Below are 19,399 nucleotides of genomic sequence, written 5' to 3'. Positions count from 1 at the left end.
TTCAATGGAGTAAATGCCATTAGCACTTTGTTTAGCTAGTACCCTGGGGTCTTGTTTCTAAGCCTTTTTTCTTTCAAGTGGCAGCCTTGCGTGAAGCTCCCTTACACTGAGCCTATTTCTCAGACCCTTATTCCCCCCCCCCCCATGGAATTCAGCACCAGTGTGTCCAAATTGAGAAGGGAAGACAATGAAGGGCTAGGAATAGAAGGAAGGCTTCATGCGTGCGCATTTAGCACCTGTATCAGTGCACATCACCATGTGGCATTTAGACAGGCAGGACAAGTGAGAAGGAGCATTAAGCCAACAACCCGGATGAAACAAACAGCATGGCTAGTATCAGGGAGGGACGAGCGGTTAGTGCATGGCGAAGGATACACTGAGACTGAGGGAGGAGTGGCGATGTGCTCATTAGCATTGAAGCCTGGGTAGAGGTAGAACTGACTCTGCTGCTGGGGCACGCTCTGCCTAGAGAGGCCCACACAGGAAGCTGCTCCTCTAACATGAAAGGCAAGCAACAGTCTGAAACTCCTCGTGATTTTTCAGCATGAATTTGTTTTTCTCCCCCTTCTTTTTCACCATTTTGTACTCCTCCTCCTAATGATACCCCGTATCCGCTCTCTAAATCATCTCATCCCAAACCTCTTCACTAATCATGTAAGTTGGAGAGGAATAAATGCTTAACAGATGCTAGTATTGTCAGGGGTTGGTTACATGCAACTGCATTTTTTACAGCTCAGTGGAAGTGAATATTTTGAAGTGGTTTACCTAAGATGACTCCTTCCTCTGCTCAGTTTAACCCCCATCGCGTATGCACCACTGTCTGTTGGTGTGTGCAGAGACCAAAAATCCTCTCACCATCTCACAAGGGTCAAACAAATGATGGAGAGAAACACCAGTGTGGTAATTACAGCTGTGAACAGACAGCTGTGGGTAGTTTAATTTGCTCATATTGCAGTTTCCGGCATTTTTATATCCCTGATTAGATTGCATTAGGAAGTTATGCGGAAAAATGAATGTGCTACATGATGAGTTCGGTTCCAAAATGAGGTACGCAGTAATTTAAATATGGACACCCACTCTCCATATGGTCTCATGGCAGTTTTTTTTTTAGCTGGTATTAACATTTCGTGAAATATTATGCTTTTCTGAGTCAAAGTGTTTTCCAGAAGTGCACTGATGTATCTTTTATTTCTTTTTTTTTTAAGTAATCATTTTTGTAATAAAACCCTTCTTCCATGTAATTACACTGAGTTCTAAATTAATTCTGATATCTGATGGCACGGAGGATAGGGGAGATAGTGAAAGATATTTTCCAAGATTACTAGTTCTGTGGCATACCATCAGTATTTTGCAGATGGTCATTACTGCTGCCTGTCTGATTGAAATTTGACGTATTTTATTCGGTTACTGCTTCTGCCACAGCTAACGTACAATACCTCCCCAACCTTTCTAAGTAGCTTCAGTTCAATTCAGGTGCATTTATATAGCACCCAATCACAACAACAGTTGCCTCAAGGCACTTTATACTGTAAGGTAAAGACCCTAAAATCAAAAACGAAGATAGTTCTTCCCTGAGAGAAGGTCTTTTAAGAAAATTCTGCAAGTAACTCAATCAATCACTGGCCCAAACAAAATCATACAAATTTTGTGCAATAGTACTGTTAGGCCTGTATGTGTTTTTGGCAGACTGATGAGCCTAATCACACTGAGCAAAGTAACAAAAAAGCAATAACAAAAAAAAGAGAACACAGGCGATAGATGTTGTTTATATGCTTAAAGTGGGTCATTTTACACTGTTGCTAGGTCGTTGCTAAGTAGCAGGATGGCATCATAATACATCATGCATAATTCAACATTTGTGGACTTAAATGAAATGTTGTTTTGGTGAAACAAAAATGATATGATGCTTTTATAAAGTGTTACAGTTGCTTAAATGCTCAAAATACATGATTGAAGCCTGTTGCCGAGTGGTTATTTAGCGACACAATGTTGTCACAACTTCTGATATAGATAAGAACCTTTATGGGCCTACCTGTGTGCCAAGTTTGGTTGCTCACCCCTGTGACTTAGAGAGAAACAAAGTGCTACTACTGCCAGTCCCCAATAATTAATAGGCAGCTTTTAAAATGCTAAGCCAAGGGGAATGCTATAAAAGTAGTGTCACTTCTTTTTGCAATTCTTTTACCTGTCTCTAGTTATTTGTGTGCTTGGTGCAGTGTAAATGTGTGCACAAAGCTTTGGAATAGCCTTGTTATAAGTGAGACAACCTTTTAATCAATACACCATCTACTTCACTAAACTACTCATTCCTTCAGAAACGACCAGAATGCTAACACACTTTGTGCTTCCCCCCCCCCCAAACAGCACCTCCTACGGTCCGCATTATACACTCGGGGCACGCCTGTAATGTTGAAGAGGAGAGGCACACCGAGAGAGTCTACACCATACGAGAAGGGGAGACCCTGGAGCTCACCTGTCTGGTAACAGGTCATCCTCGACCGCAGGTAGGAAAGTCAGCGCCTTTTCATCTGCCCTTAACCGACAGCATGGGAAAGAAAAGATAGTTGCACATGCAAATCATGGGGCAGTTTGTTAATTTGTACCATATCTCTGTATCCATCTCTCCTCTCTGCAGAAAGCTCCCTTTTAAATCTGTATTAGCATCAAAGCTGCACACCACATAAGTCTGCACTAAATCAGCTTAAAAGTTTAATCCTTTAATTATTAATGGTTTCGTTTGCTTTGTGCACCTGTATGCTGATAATTACAGCTTCCAAGTAAAATGAGATTGCAGAAAACAGCAAAAACATCTGCCAAACGAGTGAGAAACAGGCCACAGTTAAAAGACTCTGGGTCATGTGAATGCACATGGGTTCTCAACATCTGAGAGCAAGGCTTCCTCACATTCTTATTTACTGTTGTGATGTGAACTAATTAAAAAACTTTACACCTTTTTTTCTCTGATGAAAATAAGCTTATAATTAGTTTGTTTTTTTTGTGCTCACTATGTATTGTTTGTAGTATTCAAATCTAGAAACATACAATTAAAAGTTTAAAAAAGTAAGCAGATGGCAAAAATAAGGTCTCATCTGCTCTTTTAGACTAAATGTGAGCTATTATGAGCCACATAGATACATAAAACAGGTTTGCTATGAATTACTTGACCATGACATTTTGTTCTTATTAACCCAGTAGGTCACCCTAACCTTTATCACTTAAACCCCCCGCGAGCCATCATTTTAGGGATTCCTACCTATAAAACCCGGAGAGCAGTCAAATGGTGGAAGTGGAAGCTAAATTGGCTAGTCATTCATATGTATATTAGGCTGTTAAGTAGGAATTCTGGAGGGAGGGGAGTGGGGGTGGGGGAGTGGAGTGTTTCAGTTTGCCATCTTGGGGAGAAATCAACACACATGGGTGTATGTCCTTTGTTGCTGACATTTATTGATAAAAACAGTACAAAAAACCAACCATTTGTACACATATTTACAAATAATTCAACATTGTCAGCAATCACTCACAATCCTGGCACTGCCATGGTACCTGTAGTCTGCATTTACCACATGTGTATCTTTTGCAGTGAACACATCGCACAGTGGCCTGATTTTTCTTGCATTTGTGTTTGACCTGACACGTGGCTCTTTTTCCAGGGCTAGGTGTGGAGGGTTCTGCCCGAAGCAACTGATCTTTTCTTGCCTTCTTCGCAGCTACATGAGAGTGAGCCAACTCTGTTGCAAGCGCCACCAGGAAGTCCACCCGTCTTTCCTTCGTCCCGGTGCATGCTTGATACAGCACATGTGCATTCAGTGCTGCCATGTCAATCATGTTATAAAACACGGCGACTGGCCAGCGCCGTGTTCCTTTGCGGACAGTGTACTCCCGAACCATCTGGTCCATCACATCCACGCCACACTTTGTTTTGTTGTAAAGGGTGACAGTGTTTGGCTTCCTTTTGGTGGTGTTATCAGTCTGAACCACGCTGTGCATGCTGCTAAGAATATAGACTGTCTTCTTCCGTTTGGCCGCATACGCCGTCAGCGTGGCAGCAGTTGGCTCACTCTCATGTAGCTGCGAAGAAGGCAAGAAAAGATCAGTTGCTTCGGGCAGAACCCTCCACACCTAGCCCTGGAAAAAGAGCCACGTGTCAGGTCAAACACAAATGCAAGAAAAATCAGGCCACTGTGCGATGTGTTCACTGCAAAAGATACACATGTGGTAAATGCAGACTACAGGTACCATGGCAGTGCCAGGATTGTGAGTGATTGCTGACAATGTTGAATTATTTGTAAATATGTGTACAAATGGTTGGTTTTTTGTACTGTTTTTATCAATAAATGTCAGCAACAAAGGACATACACCCATGTGTGTTGATTTCTCCCCAAGATGGCAAACTGAAACACTCCACTCCCCCACCCCCACTCCCCTCCCTCCAGAATTCCTACTTAACAGCCTAATATACATATGAATGACTAGCCAATTTAGCTTCCACTTCCACCATTTGACTGCTCTCCGGGTTTTATAGGTAGAAAGGTAGAAGCCTGGGGATGCTAGTGTCTTTTTATTACATGTTGCTTCTGATTTGAACAAAGACTTTTGCAGCTGATCAAACCCACATATGTGCAATAAGGCTGCTATATGTGCAATTCTTTTTCTGACAAAGTTGTATTTTCTTACTCAGTTGTATATAGCATTTGTATTCTATTTTATTCTATTGTATATATTATTCTATTTTATTCTATTTTATTGCATTCCAGTGTTTTCTAGTTTCTGCTACATAAATTTGCACTTTTGCTGCAACAAAACAAATTTCCCACCTGTGGGACTAATAAAGCTCATCTTTTATCTTATCTTATTTGCTCAATAACAAAAATTATACAGAATCTCCAGAAACTCTGGACGGCAAAACCAAAACGCATATGGTTTTTTTATGTTTCAACTGAAAAGGTGAGGCTCCTTGAATAAGACTGTTTCAGGCACACTGTTCGTCTCTTTCCGTCCCCGGGAGGGGGTCACAACTTTGCACTCATCATCTCTGTCTTTCCTCTTAATTAGAATTCTTGAAAAACAGAGCAGAGCGAGGGAGTGGGTGGGAGTGTAGCGCGAGATCAAAAGCTATGCAGGGCTGTGGCAGGAAAGGCAGGATCTCCTTTGAAACAGAGTCATTATGAGACTCATGCAGATCCCCTGGCACAGTGGGTCTCGGCTGTGTCTCTCTGGACTTTGGGATGTGTCAGCTTTGTCCCCCCTCTGGTAGTGGCATGGGACTGGGGACAGAGCACACTCATTCTGAGTGGTTTAGGAGGCTGAGGTGGTTATCTGGAATGGCAGTAGACCTAAGGCTGGTTTTGTGATGTTGCAAGAAAAACCAAAAGGTGTGTGACCTCATCGGAAACACACTTGCAAGTTAATACGGCAGTAACAGCCCATCTTTTCTTTAGAATTAAATATTAATCCTTAGAACGTGTTCTGAGCCTTTCTTTGCCCCAAAGTTCCACATTTTAATTGAGCTGAGTTTCTCTATCTTTCAAGACCAATGCAGGGGAAAATAATCAGTACTTGCAAAGGTTGTACTTTTTTGTGTCCTGTCTTGATACTTTACAAGTGTGCAAGTTCAGACAGACAACCAGTGCGAACAGTTCTTTATGTGTGTGTGAGTTTGCTTTCTGTGTCTTTTGTATGTACTTCTCTGTGATACTAGCAGATATTTTCTATACATATTTCCATGTTTAACTCTTACATGATTTACTGTATATCATATAAATGATCTTGTTTTTTATGATGATAGGTATGATACATACAGTAAATTATTAATATATATAAAATACGTAGCTTATAACAGGTGAATAAATTGAAATTATGCATTAATACAGTTAGTTTCCCTGGCTACTATAATCTCTTGACTGGACTCTGTAATCTTGTCAACTGTCTACAGTACTTTATATTAACCAAAACATCATAACCATAGAGTATAGCAAGACATTTTTCTATAACTTGTTTTACTTTACTAAATTATATAGGGTAGGCCTGAAAGAAAGACAAAAATCACATTTTGTTTTTTTCTCAGACTTCAGAATTCATATAACATTATTTAAAAAATATTGGTAGGCACAGTTTACTTGCAAGTTAGCACTGATAAGTCAGATATGCCCTCTATATCTATACCAAGATCTCAGTTGCACAGGCCCAGGAACGGGTCAATGTCTTTAGGCCTCTGACAAATGCATATTTCCAGCAGTTGTCAGAGGCTGCTAGAAGTCAAAGGTAAAATTGATTGCTGAGAGGATGTTGCACCAAACTGCAGCTTTGGCTGCTACCAGAAACTTGCTAGCTACCAAGTGGTAGCAAAACTTAAAACGCTGACACAAAAACAGGAAACGGAGAACAGTTTCCTTCAAAGTAAAACTGATGGCTCACCACTGCAGCCAACATATTTCAAGAGGTGCAGCTTTTCCTTTCAAGGCAAATGTTCGGCATTTCCAGTTTGCATTTTTCAAACCAGTTGGTTTCTCCGATGCTAACTTTGGGTGACCAAAGCAATCCTTCCATATAGCAGCTTGAATCAAGGATGATGATATCACATAGACTCATGGCACATCTCTAGCATAGTAAAATCCTCAATTAGTTCTGCAATAGCAAATCACAAAATTGCCTTTTTCAATGTTAATGTTCAGATTGCAGTCTCTTTCTTTGACTTTGACTGGTGCTGGGTTAATGCATACACTGAGGGGTGCTGTGCCAAGTATAGCGCCACAAAGGACCAACTGCAGAGTAAATGGGTCCGTGGTTGGCTATTTTGCCACCGTTAATTCTTCACATGTCTATCAATATGCACACTTCTTAAATTACAGAGACACCCCTATAGGCCTTCTCACTGGTGGGAGTCTCTGGATTGTGTCCAAACAGGCAGCATCCTCCTTGTAGCCGTTCTCCTTGTCAGCCCTGTGCCTATCCGCCCACCCACCTCAGAAAGAAAAACAAGGGCTTTCTAATAATAAAGTCATACATGCATCCAGCCAATACAGGCACACATACAAACACACTTGTAGCAGCAGCAAGACTTCTCTGCCTTTCCATTTAATTGTCAAATAAATATATGTTCCTGTCAGTCAACTCCACACCATATGTGTTTTTTCATTGCTGACTTGTGGGTTAGGCATTTCAAGGTGTTACCCTGGGCTATGCAGAAAGACTGGGACTATTTGTATCTGGAGGGATCAGGGACCAATTAAATCTAATTCTGTGGGATGTATAGTACAGATGTCGCTAGAAGGATTTTCAGATCTTAGCTCTATGAGGAAAAGAATAAGACATTTCTCAACACTAAAATATGCTCTGTTGTCTCATACTGTTTCAAATACTACTTGAAACGGCCTAATATACTGGTTATAAGCAACATCTGATGCTTTGGTCATAATAACGTCTTATGTTCGGGTATATTCAACAGCTTATGATTCAGAAATTGCAAATAAGCAGTGCCCTGTTTTGCACCAAACAATGCCCCATCTAATAAACCTCTTGACTATGAGGGGAAAACCCTCGCTCAGTACAGTCACAGACATCTCAGGGTGTGATCATGAAGGTCAGCCAGCAAAATTCGCCCCCTTAGTGATGTTGCTGACTTTTCTGTCTTTAGCTACAAGTGGCTTGGCTGTCCTCCAAAGCGTGTCTTTTGTCCCGGTTCCTTTCCCTCACCCACAGCCGATCACAGCAGATGGCTGCCCCTCCCTGAGCCTGGTTCTGCCAGAGGTTTCTGCTTGTTAAAAGGGAGTTTTTCCTTCCCACTGTCGCCAAGGGGGGACATAAGAGGTTGTTGATTGTTGGGGTTTTAGGATCTGTTGTTGTTGTTGTTATTTGACTCTAAATAAATACATTTAAATTGAATTGGCTGTTTAACTAAATATTTTACTAAAACTGTAATTCAAAGAGTGCACACAATTTGACATCTTCAAGTTAATGATTTATAGAAAATTTAAAAAGATAAGAATCATGAAATCTGGTGAGTCTAGAAGTCCTGAAATTTATATTTTTGCATCTTTACCAAATTTATAAAAAAGGATGACAAATATCAAATGGCTTGAAAAAATCCTCATTGATGCAGTGCCTCCTCTGCTACAGGACTAACATCTCTGTGTATTGCAGCAGTCCATTAATCATTTGCTCAAGGAAAAGAACTTAATTGGTTTTAGTTTGGTAAGAAGTCATTTATTAAGCGATATTAACAAACAGCTGGCTAAAGCTTTTAATTGCAAAGATGTGCAGTTGTTCAGTGTTTTGAAGAATGTAAAACATATTTATATGTAAATCTAATGTAAAAAATGTCCTCTGGGTTTCTATGAAACTGTACACATTTTTTTAATATTTTCTTACATTTTACAAATTATTTTTTTAGAGAATTGCACATCGATAGATGACTCAAAGCTGGAAAGAAAAATAGATTTGTTCATTCCTTTTTTAAAAAACAGTGTTTCATAAGTCTTATTTGCTTCCTTAATCATATTATTTGTCTTTCTTTGACTGTTTGGGTGTTTTTGACTCTGTCAGACCACCACATAAATATAAACAGCTTTTCCTGTTCATACTTTCATGGTCACTGTTCTCCAGATCTATTCATTGTCTTTGATGCTATGAACAGACATCAAAGAGTCCCTGATGATGAAGCCATCTGCCCCCATCTCCTCTGCCCTGGCCTCCATCCATTATGTCCACAGTACTTTGTTTGAGTACCAAGCTCCAATAGCCAGCAAAACCACATCGCAAACACCTTTTTTTGTGTGTGTTTCAATTATTGGCCAGCCAGATTCGACTCACAGCACCACGGGTCAGCAAGTACAAATAAGCTGACCTCAGGCCCTAGGATATTTCGCTTTATACAGACCGCTTGGAGTATGTGATCTGTTTTGGATGCTCCCATGACAGTTAGCCTACAGTGCCAGTGTCTTTAGCAGATGGTGCTTTTTTTGAGCATGATGTAACCTTCTATTTTTCCACTGTTTGCCATACAAACTGCAGTATCAAAAGGGGATCTGTCTGATAGCTTTCCCTTAATCTGCACCCTATCCAACCCACCTATAGTCTTAAAAGTGAATTTAATAGCACCAGTCAAGCATACGCTATGCAGTTCAACAAACAAAAAGCAGATGTAGTTTCATTTTCGTGTATGTCACTGTCTTGTGCTTGTCCTCTTTGATTCAGGTTCTGACATCAAAACTGTCACTGCGATGCGTTTCATACAGTATGATCATCCAATTTTTATGAAGGCCAGTATTTTCTAATATAGACCTGCTGTGTAAGTGCACTCTCAATTTGTAGACCCCCTGCTGCTTTTTCTGATCACTTGATTGTCATGCTCAGCCACACTTGTCTGCACCACTGTGCAGCGCGGACCAATGTCACTGTCTAAAAGAAAAGATGGCTGGCAATTAGAAACTAGTCTCGAGTTCGGTAGAGGGAAACGTCACAGCAGGCAATATGGCAGATTCACCAAAGATGCGTGCTCCAGCATATGATCACTGCATAACAACAGACACTGGGTGCATTTTAATTAGCTCGTGCTGTGACATCTCAGCATGTGTGGTCTCAGACACTGCTGGGATATTCAGTTGGATATTAATCTATACAAGCTTCTGCTTTCCATGTAAGCAAATACTGTAATTCCTGCTAGGGTTGTCTGATTTAAGGAAAACAAAAAAAGCGTTATTATTGTGTTTGACTTCGCTTTGTCATGGTGCTTTCACAAAATGTGAAATAAAGCAGTTTTTTTAATCAGAAGGCACAGACAGGAATAATATTCTGCTAGAATACTGTTACTAGCTGGTACACCACGGGTAGTTTGGCACATTCCCTTCTGTATACTTGTAGGTACTTTACGAGTTTTGTTTGACATAGTCCTTGAAGAGAACAGAAAAAAAAACCCAGCTAGGCTTTCAGTGGGCTGGGAGGAACAATTATCATATTGCTCAAATCTGCCAGCGCCTCTCAGATCAAGAGTATTTGCATTGCACTGAGGAGAGTGAAGAGGGTCAAACTGTTCTCACCGGGTATACTTCAGGACGCCCCTTGTGGGCAGAGGTAAAAAAGTCAGAAGAGTGCCGGAATGAAAATAGCCTGAGGGTACAGAAGGAGTTGAAAGCTCACCAATAATGTGGTCTGCTGCAATTTCCCTTTTTTGAAAATATAAAGAGTTATTTGAATACCCACTTCTTAGTGTCACTCTAACAATGCATTTATTGATACTGCATTTTCTGAAAACTCAAAGCTCTTTACACAAAAGCCAAAGAAAATGACTGGGGGTATAAGCTGGGTGAATATTGAATTCTGCTGAGGTCGCCGTAAGCCAGCTCGCTTTGTATTTGCATGAGGGAATCCAGAGCACTGTAGTGACACAGTATTCAGAAAATCTGCTCCCATCTAATTTATGCTCATAAGTTATTTAACTTTAGCGCTTGTTGTGCTGAACTCATGATGTCCCTAACTGTTAGAACAGGGCCCCAGATTTTCCGACGGTGTGGCTTTTGCATCTATCAGCTGAGTTTGGGCTTTTTCATCAAGTGCTTTCTCTCAGTGTCTCTCAATGCATTTTAAACAGGCCAAGTGGAGCCTTTTGTATGCCGGGTGCTAATTTAGAGGCTTTTATTTTTAATGGTAGTATGGCCTCTGTGTAAAGGGATGGTATATAAGCACAGTCTGACAGCAGAATCTTTTTTTCTTTTCGGGGGAAGAGGTTGTTGAAGAGAATTAGTAACTTACACACACTCTCTGTATATGAATTTTAAAGGTATCTAATTTATTTCTACCTCTCTGAAAAGTAACACCTCAAGCAAGACAGAGAATCTGAAACTGATAAGCTTCAATTTTTTGCTTCATGTCATCCTCTACCCCCAAGGTCCAAAAACGCCTCTGAAATAGGTTAACATTATCAGGTTTTGGGCCACCCACCCTTCCCTTTCCTTTCTCGTATCTGTTTGGAAAATGACCAAACTTCATACTGTCGTAACCTTGGGATGGAGTCATCATGGTTAAAACCCTACAGCTAGAGCAGCGCTGCAGCAATCTCTGTGATAGCACCCAATCCCTATCCCTGCATGCAATGATATCCCTGTTCCATCTGATGCTATCGCTGCAAAATGGGATGTTATCAGTATCCAAGATGATGCTATCACCATACAGTGTGGAGATATTGGATTCTAATTCATAGCCTCCCCTGCCTAGACAGAGATATGTAAGGCTCTGCAGGCAAAGCCAGTCCATCTGTAGCTTACTTAGGATGAGGGATTGAATGGCGCTTTATGCTTCACGGTTCTGGTTGTGTGGCCCCCGGGCCAGAGTTGTCACAGTACCTGTTCATGCTGTATGCTTTAATGAGGACAGGAGAGGGAGATGATGGAGAGTCAATTACAACCTCATGTTGGAGAGTAACACTATTTCACCTTTCATTACACCTCAATGCCATGGGCTAACTGGGTCTCATCAGTTCGTGAAAGGTACTCATGCTGAGAAGGCCATGCTGAGGTCAGTCTTGTGTGGAACAGAGGAAAGTGAGTTAGATGAAGATTTTAGGTACCAAATCAACACTGTGCGCTTCACAAAAGAACCTTTCAGCTGCTTCGAGAAGGAATGTTCCCGCATAAAATGAATGCAGGATCATGTGAAAAACAGAGTGGCAAACATGCAGGTCATCATAGCTGTCCGGAGAATTTGATTTACATCATCTGCAGGGAGAGCAAGGGCAGCAGATACAGACAGACCTTCATTTCTATTTTCTATTTTACTTATTTTTATAGATGTTGTTTGGTAATTTGTTTTTAAATATTATATATTATGTCTACTGCACAGACCACATTGATTAGATTTGAAGATCAATATTGCTCAGATATTCAATTCAATTTTATTTATATGGCACCAAATCACAACAAAGGTCGCCTCAAGGCGCTTAAAATCTATTCTATTCATCTATCTATTCATAAAACATGGATTCGGACAGTGGAGGGATTATGCTTAGTTTAGCACTAAACATATACACTGGGGAAAAAGCTACATGTATAGGTGGGCTCTGTGGATTAGTGACAAAAATTGTTTATGGATACCTCTAAATATCACTTCTTAACACAGTATTATTTGTTTGATTTGTGCACAAGTATGTTACATTGTAAATGATGCAGACTACAGTCACTTGTTGCAGTTTACAGTTTTTTTCTTGCAGTCTCACAACAACAAGGCTATGAAGTCTTTAACCTGCCCCTGATCATAGTTGTTGATGTTTGCCATCTTCCTAAAACGATTCACTGCATTCTTTAACAGATTTAGTGAATCATTTCAACAGATTTTTCTTTCCCATCCAGTTTATGGTTTCTTTTTCCTTTTGCTGTTAATCTTTTGGCAATGAAATGCCACTGTGAATGTTTCACATCAAAAGCCTTATTGTAGCTCTATTTTCCAGTAGCCGCTTCACAGGGAAAAAATTGAGGAAGTGTTGAGTTCCTCTATTGTGATCAAAAGCTTTATTGTGATCAAAAGAAAACGGAATAAAAACAGTAATTTTGTTCCAATCAGAATAAAATTTTTCTTTAAATGAACGTTTTCTTGAGATTGCAACAGCTTCAGAGTTTTTACCAAGTCTGTTTTACCTGCCCTTTTTTGTTTATGCTGGCTGTGGTATTTATTCTATACTTACACTGTATATTAGCTTCTTAACTGAGTCTGTTCTGTGTCTCTTCTGTCAAGTCGTTGAAACGCGTAGTAATTTTCACTGTTTCTTCTTTGTAGATACGGTGGACAAAGACAGCTGGTAGTGTGTCAGATCGTTTCCAGGACTCCAGCGTCTTCAACGAAACGTTGCACATTGCAAAGATCCAGAGGACCCAGGGAGGCCGCTACTACTGCAAGGCTGAGAACGGCCTTGGATCTCCTGCCATCAAGTCCATTAGGGTGGACGTCTACTGTAAGTGTGATGAATTTGAGTCAGCACAGACCATTTTCATTTTCCAACATTGCCCAAAAACAATTGCCCATTGTTGCTTTACAGTAATAAGGTTGTGGTTGTTTTGTTCACGGACTTTGTATTTTTTCTTGTGAGTTTAGCCTCTTTCTGTGTGTGTGTTTTTGTGTGTGGTTGTTATTATGTTTTTCTTCCTGGTTTCAAAGAAGTCCAAGTGCGGCAGACTGCAAATGGTAAATTGCCCAGAGGTGTGACTATCAGAGACTGTATCTGTGTTACCTTGCTAAGGATTGACCAATAGACCCTTATTCTTCCATCTACACTGAACAAAAATATAAACGCAACACCTTTGTTACTGCTCCCATTCCCCATGGGATGGACGTAGAGACCTAAAATTCATTCCAGATACACAATATAACCATCCCTCCCAAACAGTGGTCACAAATCAGTCCAAATGTGTGGTAGTGGGCACATCTGCTATATTGAGATAATCCATCCCACCTCACAGGTGTGCCACATCAGGATGCTGATCTGACATCATGAGTAGTGCACAGGTGTACCTCAGACTGCCCACAACAAAAGGCCACCCTGGAATGTGCAGTTTTTTGCGCTATTGGGGGTCTGAGGACCCAGAACCGGTCAGTATCTGGTGTGACCACCATTTGCCTCATGCAGTGCAACACATCGTCGCATGGAGTCTATCAGATTGTCAATTGTGGCCTGTGGAATGTTGGTCCACTCCACTTCAATGGCTGTGCGAGGTTGTTGGATATTCGTGGGAACTGGTACACGCTGTCGTCTACGCCGGTCAAGCACATCCCGAACATGCTCAATGGGTGACATGTCCGGTGAGTATGCTGGCCATGCAAGAACTGGGACATTCTCAGCTGCCATCTGCCCTGAACAATGTGAACCATGATTCATCCGTGAAGCGCACACCTCTCCAACGTGCCAGACGCCATCGAATGTGAGCATTTGCCCACACAAGTCTGTTACGGCGACGAGCTGGAGTCAGGTCAAGACCCCGATGAGGACGACGGGCATGCAGTTGAGCGTCCCTGAGACGGTTTCTGACAGTTTGTGCAGAAATTGTTTGGTTGTGCAAACCAATTGTTCCAGCAGCTGTCTGGGTGGCTGGTCTCAGACGATCTTGGAGGTGAACCTGCTGGATGTGGAGGTCCTGGGCTGGTGTGGTTACACGAGGTCTGCGGTTGTGAGGCCGGTTGGATGTGCTGCCATATTCTCTGAAACGCCTGTGGAGACGGCTTATGGTTGAGAAATGAACATTCAATGCACGGGCGACAGATCTGGTTGACATTCCTGCTGTCAGCATGCCAATTGCACGCTCCCTCATTGCTTGTGGCATCTGTGGCATTTTGCTGTGAGACAAAACTGCACATTCCAGGGTGGCCTTTTGTTGTGGGCAGTCTGAGGTACACCTGTGCACTACTCATGATGTCAGATCAGCATCCTGATGTGGCACACCTGTGAGGTGGGATGGATTATCTCAATATAGCAGATGTGCCCACTACCACACATTTGGACTGATTTGTGACCACTGTTTGGGAGGGATGGTTATATTGTGTATCTGGAATGAATTTTAGGTCTCTACGTCCATCCCATGGGGAATGGGAGCAGTAACAAAGGTGTTGCGTTTATATTTTTGTTCAGTGTAATTCTATTTTGGCTAGATTCCAGACAGCCATGACCCTGAAAATGTTTCTGTTCACAATCCTGATTTTGCAGCAATGCCAGCCTCGTAGTGGTGTAGTAAAACATACAACTAAAGAACCTTTTGCTTGCCTGGAACAGCATATATGTATGCTTTAGAATTGAATCAGTTTATTATCCTGCAAAGAAATTAGAATGTAAAATGAAACAGGTGTTGCAGTATTAATTTATAAGGCAAAATGTTAACACAGACAGCTGGTGAACAGATGAAACGATACAAAGATGCATAGCCCAAAAATAGCAATGTTCCATATTTGTGTTGTGAATAAAAAGTAGTTATTATGATGTAGTGCATAAGAACAGAACTTCTTCTTCCTCTCCTGAGAATGTTACTTAGATGTAAAGTCAGTCATTGTACATGCAGATTCTTTATTTTAAAAGCAGCTGCATGACAAATGCGAAAAGTTCATTAGCATTCATTAAGCAAACATAACAAACTTAACTTTATTGCTTTTATTGATTTGTCAGTGATTATCCTATTTCACTTCATGATGAGGAATAGCAGTCACTGCCCTCCATCAGACACCCTCCAGCCTACTTATTTGTGCAAAGATAGCCAAATCTGGACTTAATGTTCAATAAGAAATCTGTAGTCATGCCATAATTAAGAGCTTGTCTTACTGTTTGAGCTTCATGAAATTCTACTGAGATACATTTAAAATGACTTGCTTAGTGCCTTTGAAAGATCTCCAAGCTGCCTCACTGATTTCAGCAGCTCTCAGTCCCTTCCTCTCCTTTTTATATGCCAGACTGCAAGGAAAAAAATGTTGTATCTTTGAAAATAAATGACCCCAGTGTCCTTAATTTGTTTCCAAATATCATTTTCAATCACAGAGGAAAGAAAAAGGTAGTGATGCTCTTGATTAGTTTCCAGCAACACCATAATTCCAGGCACTTTTTCACAAGTTAGGATTTATACTCCTGCAGTTCCCTGCATTGATGCCAGTGATTTGAGGCAGTATATTTACAGTAAAAATTCTTTTTTTTATGTGTCAACATTATACGAGTGCTTGATTTAATTTGCGTTAGCAGGGAACATTTCATTGAAAATGACTTCATAGCTACTTGATTATGTCTTTTTTGTGCTGTGCTTTACAGAGTAGCCTTCTTGTAGTCTGCCTCATGACTTTAGAAAAGCTCAGGCTGGCATGCACTGGTAAAACATTGGGATGTTAACAATGCATACATTTGCCATAGTTCGGTTAGTAAAACAGTTTGAAAATCATTTGTGATAAATAATCCTGTCCAAGTTTGTTTATAACATTGGAACTGACTTTTATTGTGAAGTACAAAGTAATTGGCATTTCTAAGCACTCAGTCTCAAGGACACATAATGCCCTTCATTGCAGTTTGTTGTTCCATACAGTGCAGAAAACCTCTTATCCCCTAAAAAACAAAACAAAACAAAACCCTAGCACAGTAGCAACAAGAGTCACCCAAGAAGGAAAATCCTAACTTGTCTACAAATGCTCAGCATTTACTCCCCATTCTGTTGTGATTGTTGAATAAGTGTAATACATGTCAGAATGAGAGCATGATAGCCTTCAAAGTAAGAGTTGTGCATTATCGCTACAACCAACGCAGCCAAGTCAAACGATGCAGCTTTTACTTTGAAGGCAAATCCTCTCTTTTAACAGTTTTGCTACCACTTGGCAAGCAGTTTGCGGGTGATCGCAGACATATCAAGTCGATGTCTTCCATGCAAACTACTGGCAACAGCAGCAACCTACTAGCTACCAAAGCAATCACAAGGAGGTTTGTGGTGCAGCACTGTATACCTATTTGCAGCCAATTCCATGCTAGCAACTCCTGTCAACCTACCTACAGCAACCAACTTGCCAACCAATTGCAGAATACACACTTTTCCCTAGTAACCAGTGTTTCCCAGGGTGGTCACTGACTGGTCTGTAGGTCTGCATGAACGAGGCTGTTGGAATCAGTTTCACAGTGACTGCCAGAAACAAGCATCAAACACTCACAACCAGTTGAAGAATACACTCTAGGACAGTCTTTCATGTCCCAAATGGAGCCAAATGTTCCTCAATGCTATTGGTATTAAATAGTGTCTCATAATTTTCTGTTGATTAACAGTTACCCTCAGAAAACAATGTTAATGATGAATATACATTTTTATGGTAATACCGCGTGTCTAAAACAGTTTCACTGATGCTCTCCATTTAGCGTGCATGCTCTGAGGCCCCAAATCCACAAAAAGTGTTGCTCATTTTTCAACTTATGAAAGAAGCATAATTTCTTCGAAGTATGCATGACTGAACAATGAATAAATGAGGCACCATCTTGTGTGATCCAGGTCCCCTTTATATACCCTCTCTTTCTCTCTCCCTCTCTGTGCTTTCTTCTCATGTCCCCCACATAAATACAGAGTACATTGTTAACTTGCTCTCCTTTTCACTCTTCTTTCATGTCTCTGTCTTATTCCCTTTCAGCATGTGGGCTACATTCTTGTACTTGTTTATTTGGACTGACACTGGCAAAAGTTGTGGAATTGAAACTTGTTTAGAAAGCTTGTGGAAGGGCTTAGTGGTGCAGGAGGATGGGGCTGAATGCATCTCAGCTGCTGACAGTTAGAACCGTGTTCCTTCTGTGTACTATTTCACCTTGGCTGCACTAAAGAGGTGCAGGATAAGACGTGGAAATGAAGCCCGAGACAGACTGGAGACACAACCTTAGCATAATAGAAAGGCATGGCTTCTCATCCAGCTTCATCATACGGTATTTTGCAGCCTTAGTTCTCTTGCTGTTGAAAGCAAACTGATGATTGTCATTGGTGAATGATAGCGATGTAAATGAAACAAGCTGGCTACTGTGAATAAGTATGCATAGTTTAATATATAGACAATGTCCATTGGTTACAGTAATTTGGTAATTTATACAACACACACACTCACACGGAATATTCCATGCATATTTTAGATCATGGCATTTGTTTGCTGTCCTTGTAATCTCCTTGCATCTGGCCTTGTAACACAGCATGTTTGTATTTCACAAGAAATGTGTTATGTTGCGCATCCAGTAAAAGCACATCATTTCTACAGAGCCACGTTATAGCTGTCCCCTGGGGGTGAATTTAATTTGTTGCCCTCTGCAGTACACGCTGCTTTTAGTGGTTTGCAGCTACAATTTCTGATTAGTATTAAAATAGATATTGTGGCTCCGGACCTCACAACAATAAAGCCATGAATTATATTTGCTTTCTGTTTCAGCTGCATCTTACATGTCTGTCTTCATACTTGTTTGTTTACATCTGACAAATAACACCAGCAATAATGGACTATATCACTTCTGTTGTAAAGGAAAGATAGTATTCATGACGAGACACGGGCCCCAGCATGGTTTACAATGAGAGGCTTAAAACCTGAATGATCTTTCTGCAGCTGATTCCTTTTTACTCTTTTCTTCTGAGTCTATTTATTTAGCTTCTGCTGGTTGGAATCAAGGGTCCTGTTTTCAATTTTCAAAAGAAGCACTCGAAATCTTATATTATATGTGTATCTTTATTAGATCAGTGAGCATGCTTCCCTCCTCTGTACACACAGCCTCACCCTGTTGTGCTTTCTTTCAATAAATTTCGTTTTAAACAAAAACATTAAATGTAGATTCATGAAACAGATACATGAAAATAAAATGACAGAGAAACGCAAAAGTTCTCTTTAGAGTTTTCTGTGAACAGCGGACAATATGAGGAAGGGATAATTAATGGTAATAACTGCCCTCTCCAGCTGGGAGGAGCTGATATTAGCTATATACCCAGCTCAAAGCTAATGTATTTACAAGGCTCAGAAGTCCATCTAAGCACATTTTATACCTGCTGACACCTCAGTTGTGTTTGTCCACAGTTGGGTCTATGGGGAAGGTCCTCTGCAAAGTTAATAAAGAACCTTGCCCAACTCCTACACTGATCGATTTTAAGCTTAAGATGCTCACTTCTTTTTCCTGAAGGGGAGTCTTTTCAGTGTTCTCATTTAATTTCAGCTGCATTAATTTTGCTGCAGCATCTAATGTTTCATTGAGTGACTGATCGAGGAGAGCTTAAGAGTTCTTCAGGGGCAGCTTATTGCAGGCTCAGGGAGTTCATTGACCATCACCAGCACAATATATCTAAACGAGATTTGGCCAGAAGGCGAGCTGAGGAAAAATGTACATTGAAGAGGCTGCTCAAAAAACAAACTGTGAGAAAGAACTTTTGGAGTCTGGTCTATTCCTTTTCATGGTAGTTGGTCAATAAATGTATGCTCCTTTTCCCAAAGTGCCAATGGGAAATCTAAAAGTCTTTAGAGACCCATTTGTTTAGGTTTTCTGGTTTAATAACCGATATCAAGGCCAAAATTTCAGTGTTTTCCCAGCAATTATTGTTTACAAATGTGTATTACAAAAAGAAAAGAAAAATGTATCTCAGCATCAGACAGTATGGTTTAGGCAATTGCAATCCTTTTGCAGTGTTTATTTACATGCTACCAAAGTCTATTCAAATGTGATTGGTCAATAGAAATCAGGGCACAGAAGCCAGAAAGCTTACAATACAAAATATATTTTCCCTTGCCTAGATGCTATGTCTTCCACTGTGAAGATTTGCAGCTTGCTTGTGCCTTTTACATAATTTAAGTCTAGTCTTGGCTAAATCAGGTTATCTGAAGGCATCACTTTGGTCTCACTTTGATCACTGTGGAGCAGTTGATACATTGGTTATATCTGGAATAAAAAGTAATATAATTC

The 19,399-nt window shown here is 40.6% G+C and overlaps 1 protein-coding gene across 3 annotated transcripts in view; it reads left to right on the top strand.

The window, feature by feature from the left end:
- The window catches only part of LOC147312342 (MAM domain-containing glycosylphosphatidylinositol anchor protein 2), a 198,961-nt gene that overhangs the window by 75,223 nt on the left and 104,339 nt on the right, over positions 1–19,399 (top strand). For all 3 annotated transcript variants that reach the window (XM_086263598.1, XM_086263597.1, XM_086263596.1), the window contains exons 2-3: positions 2,365–2,504; positions 12,763–12,937. In XM_086263598.1, the coding sequence (XP_086119724.1) occupies positions 2,365–2,504; positions 12,763–12,937 (315 nt within the window). The remainder of the gene's footprint in view (positions 1–2,364; positions 2,505–12,762; positions 12,938–19,399) is intronic.

The sequence above is a fragment of the Aulonocara sp. 'chitande type north' Nkhata Bay genome, linkage group LG15 (assembly GCF_057382095.1).
Source record: "Aulonocara sp. 'chitande type north' Nkhata Bay isolate Kocher_YH1m ecotype deep benthic linkage group LG15, A_spYH_male_GT1.1, whole genome shotgun sequence".
Classification (NCBI taxonomy): domain Eukaryota; kingdom Metazoa; phylum Chordata; class Actinopteri; order Cichliformes; family Cichlidae; genus Aulonocara; species Aulonocara sp. 'chitande type north' Nkhata Bay.
The sequence above is the reverse complement of the archived record's forward strand: the minus strand, read 5'-3'. Positions and strand labels throughout refer to the sequence as shown.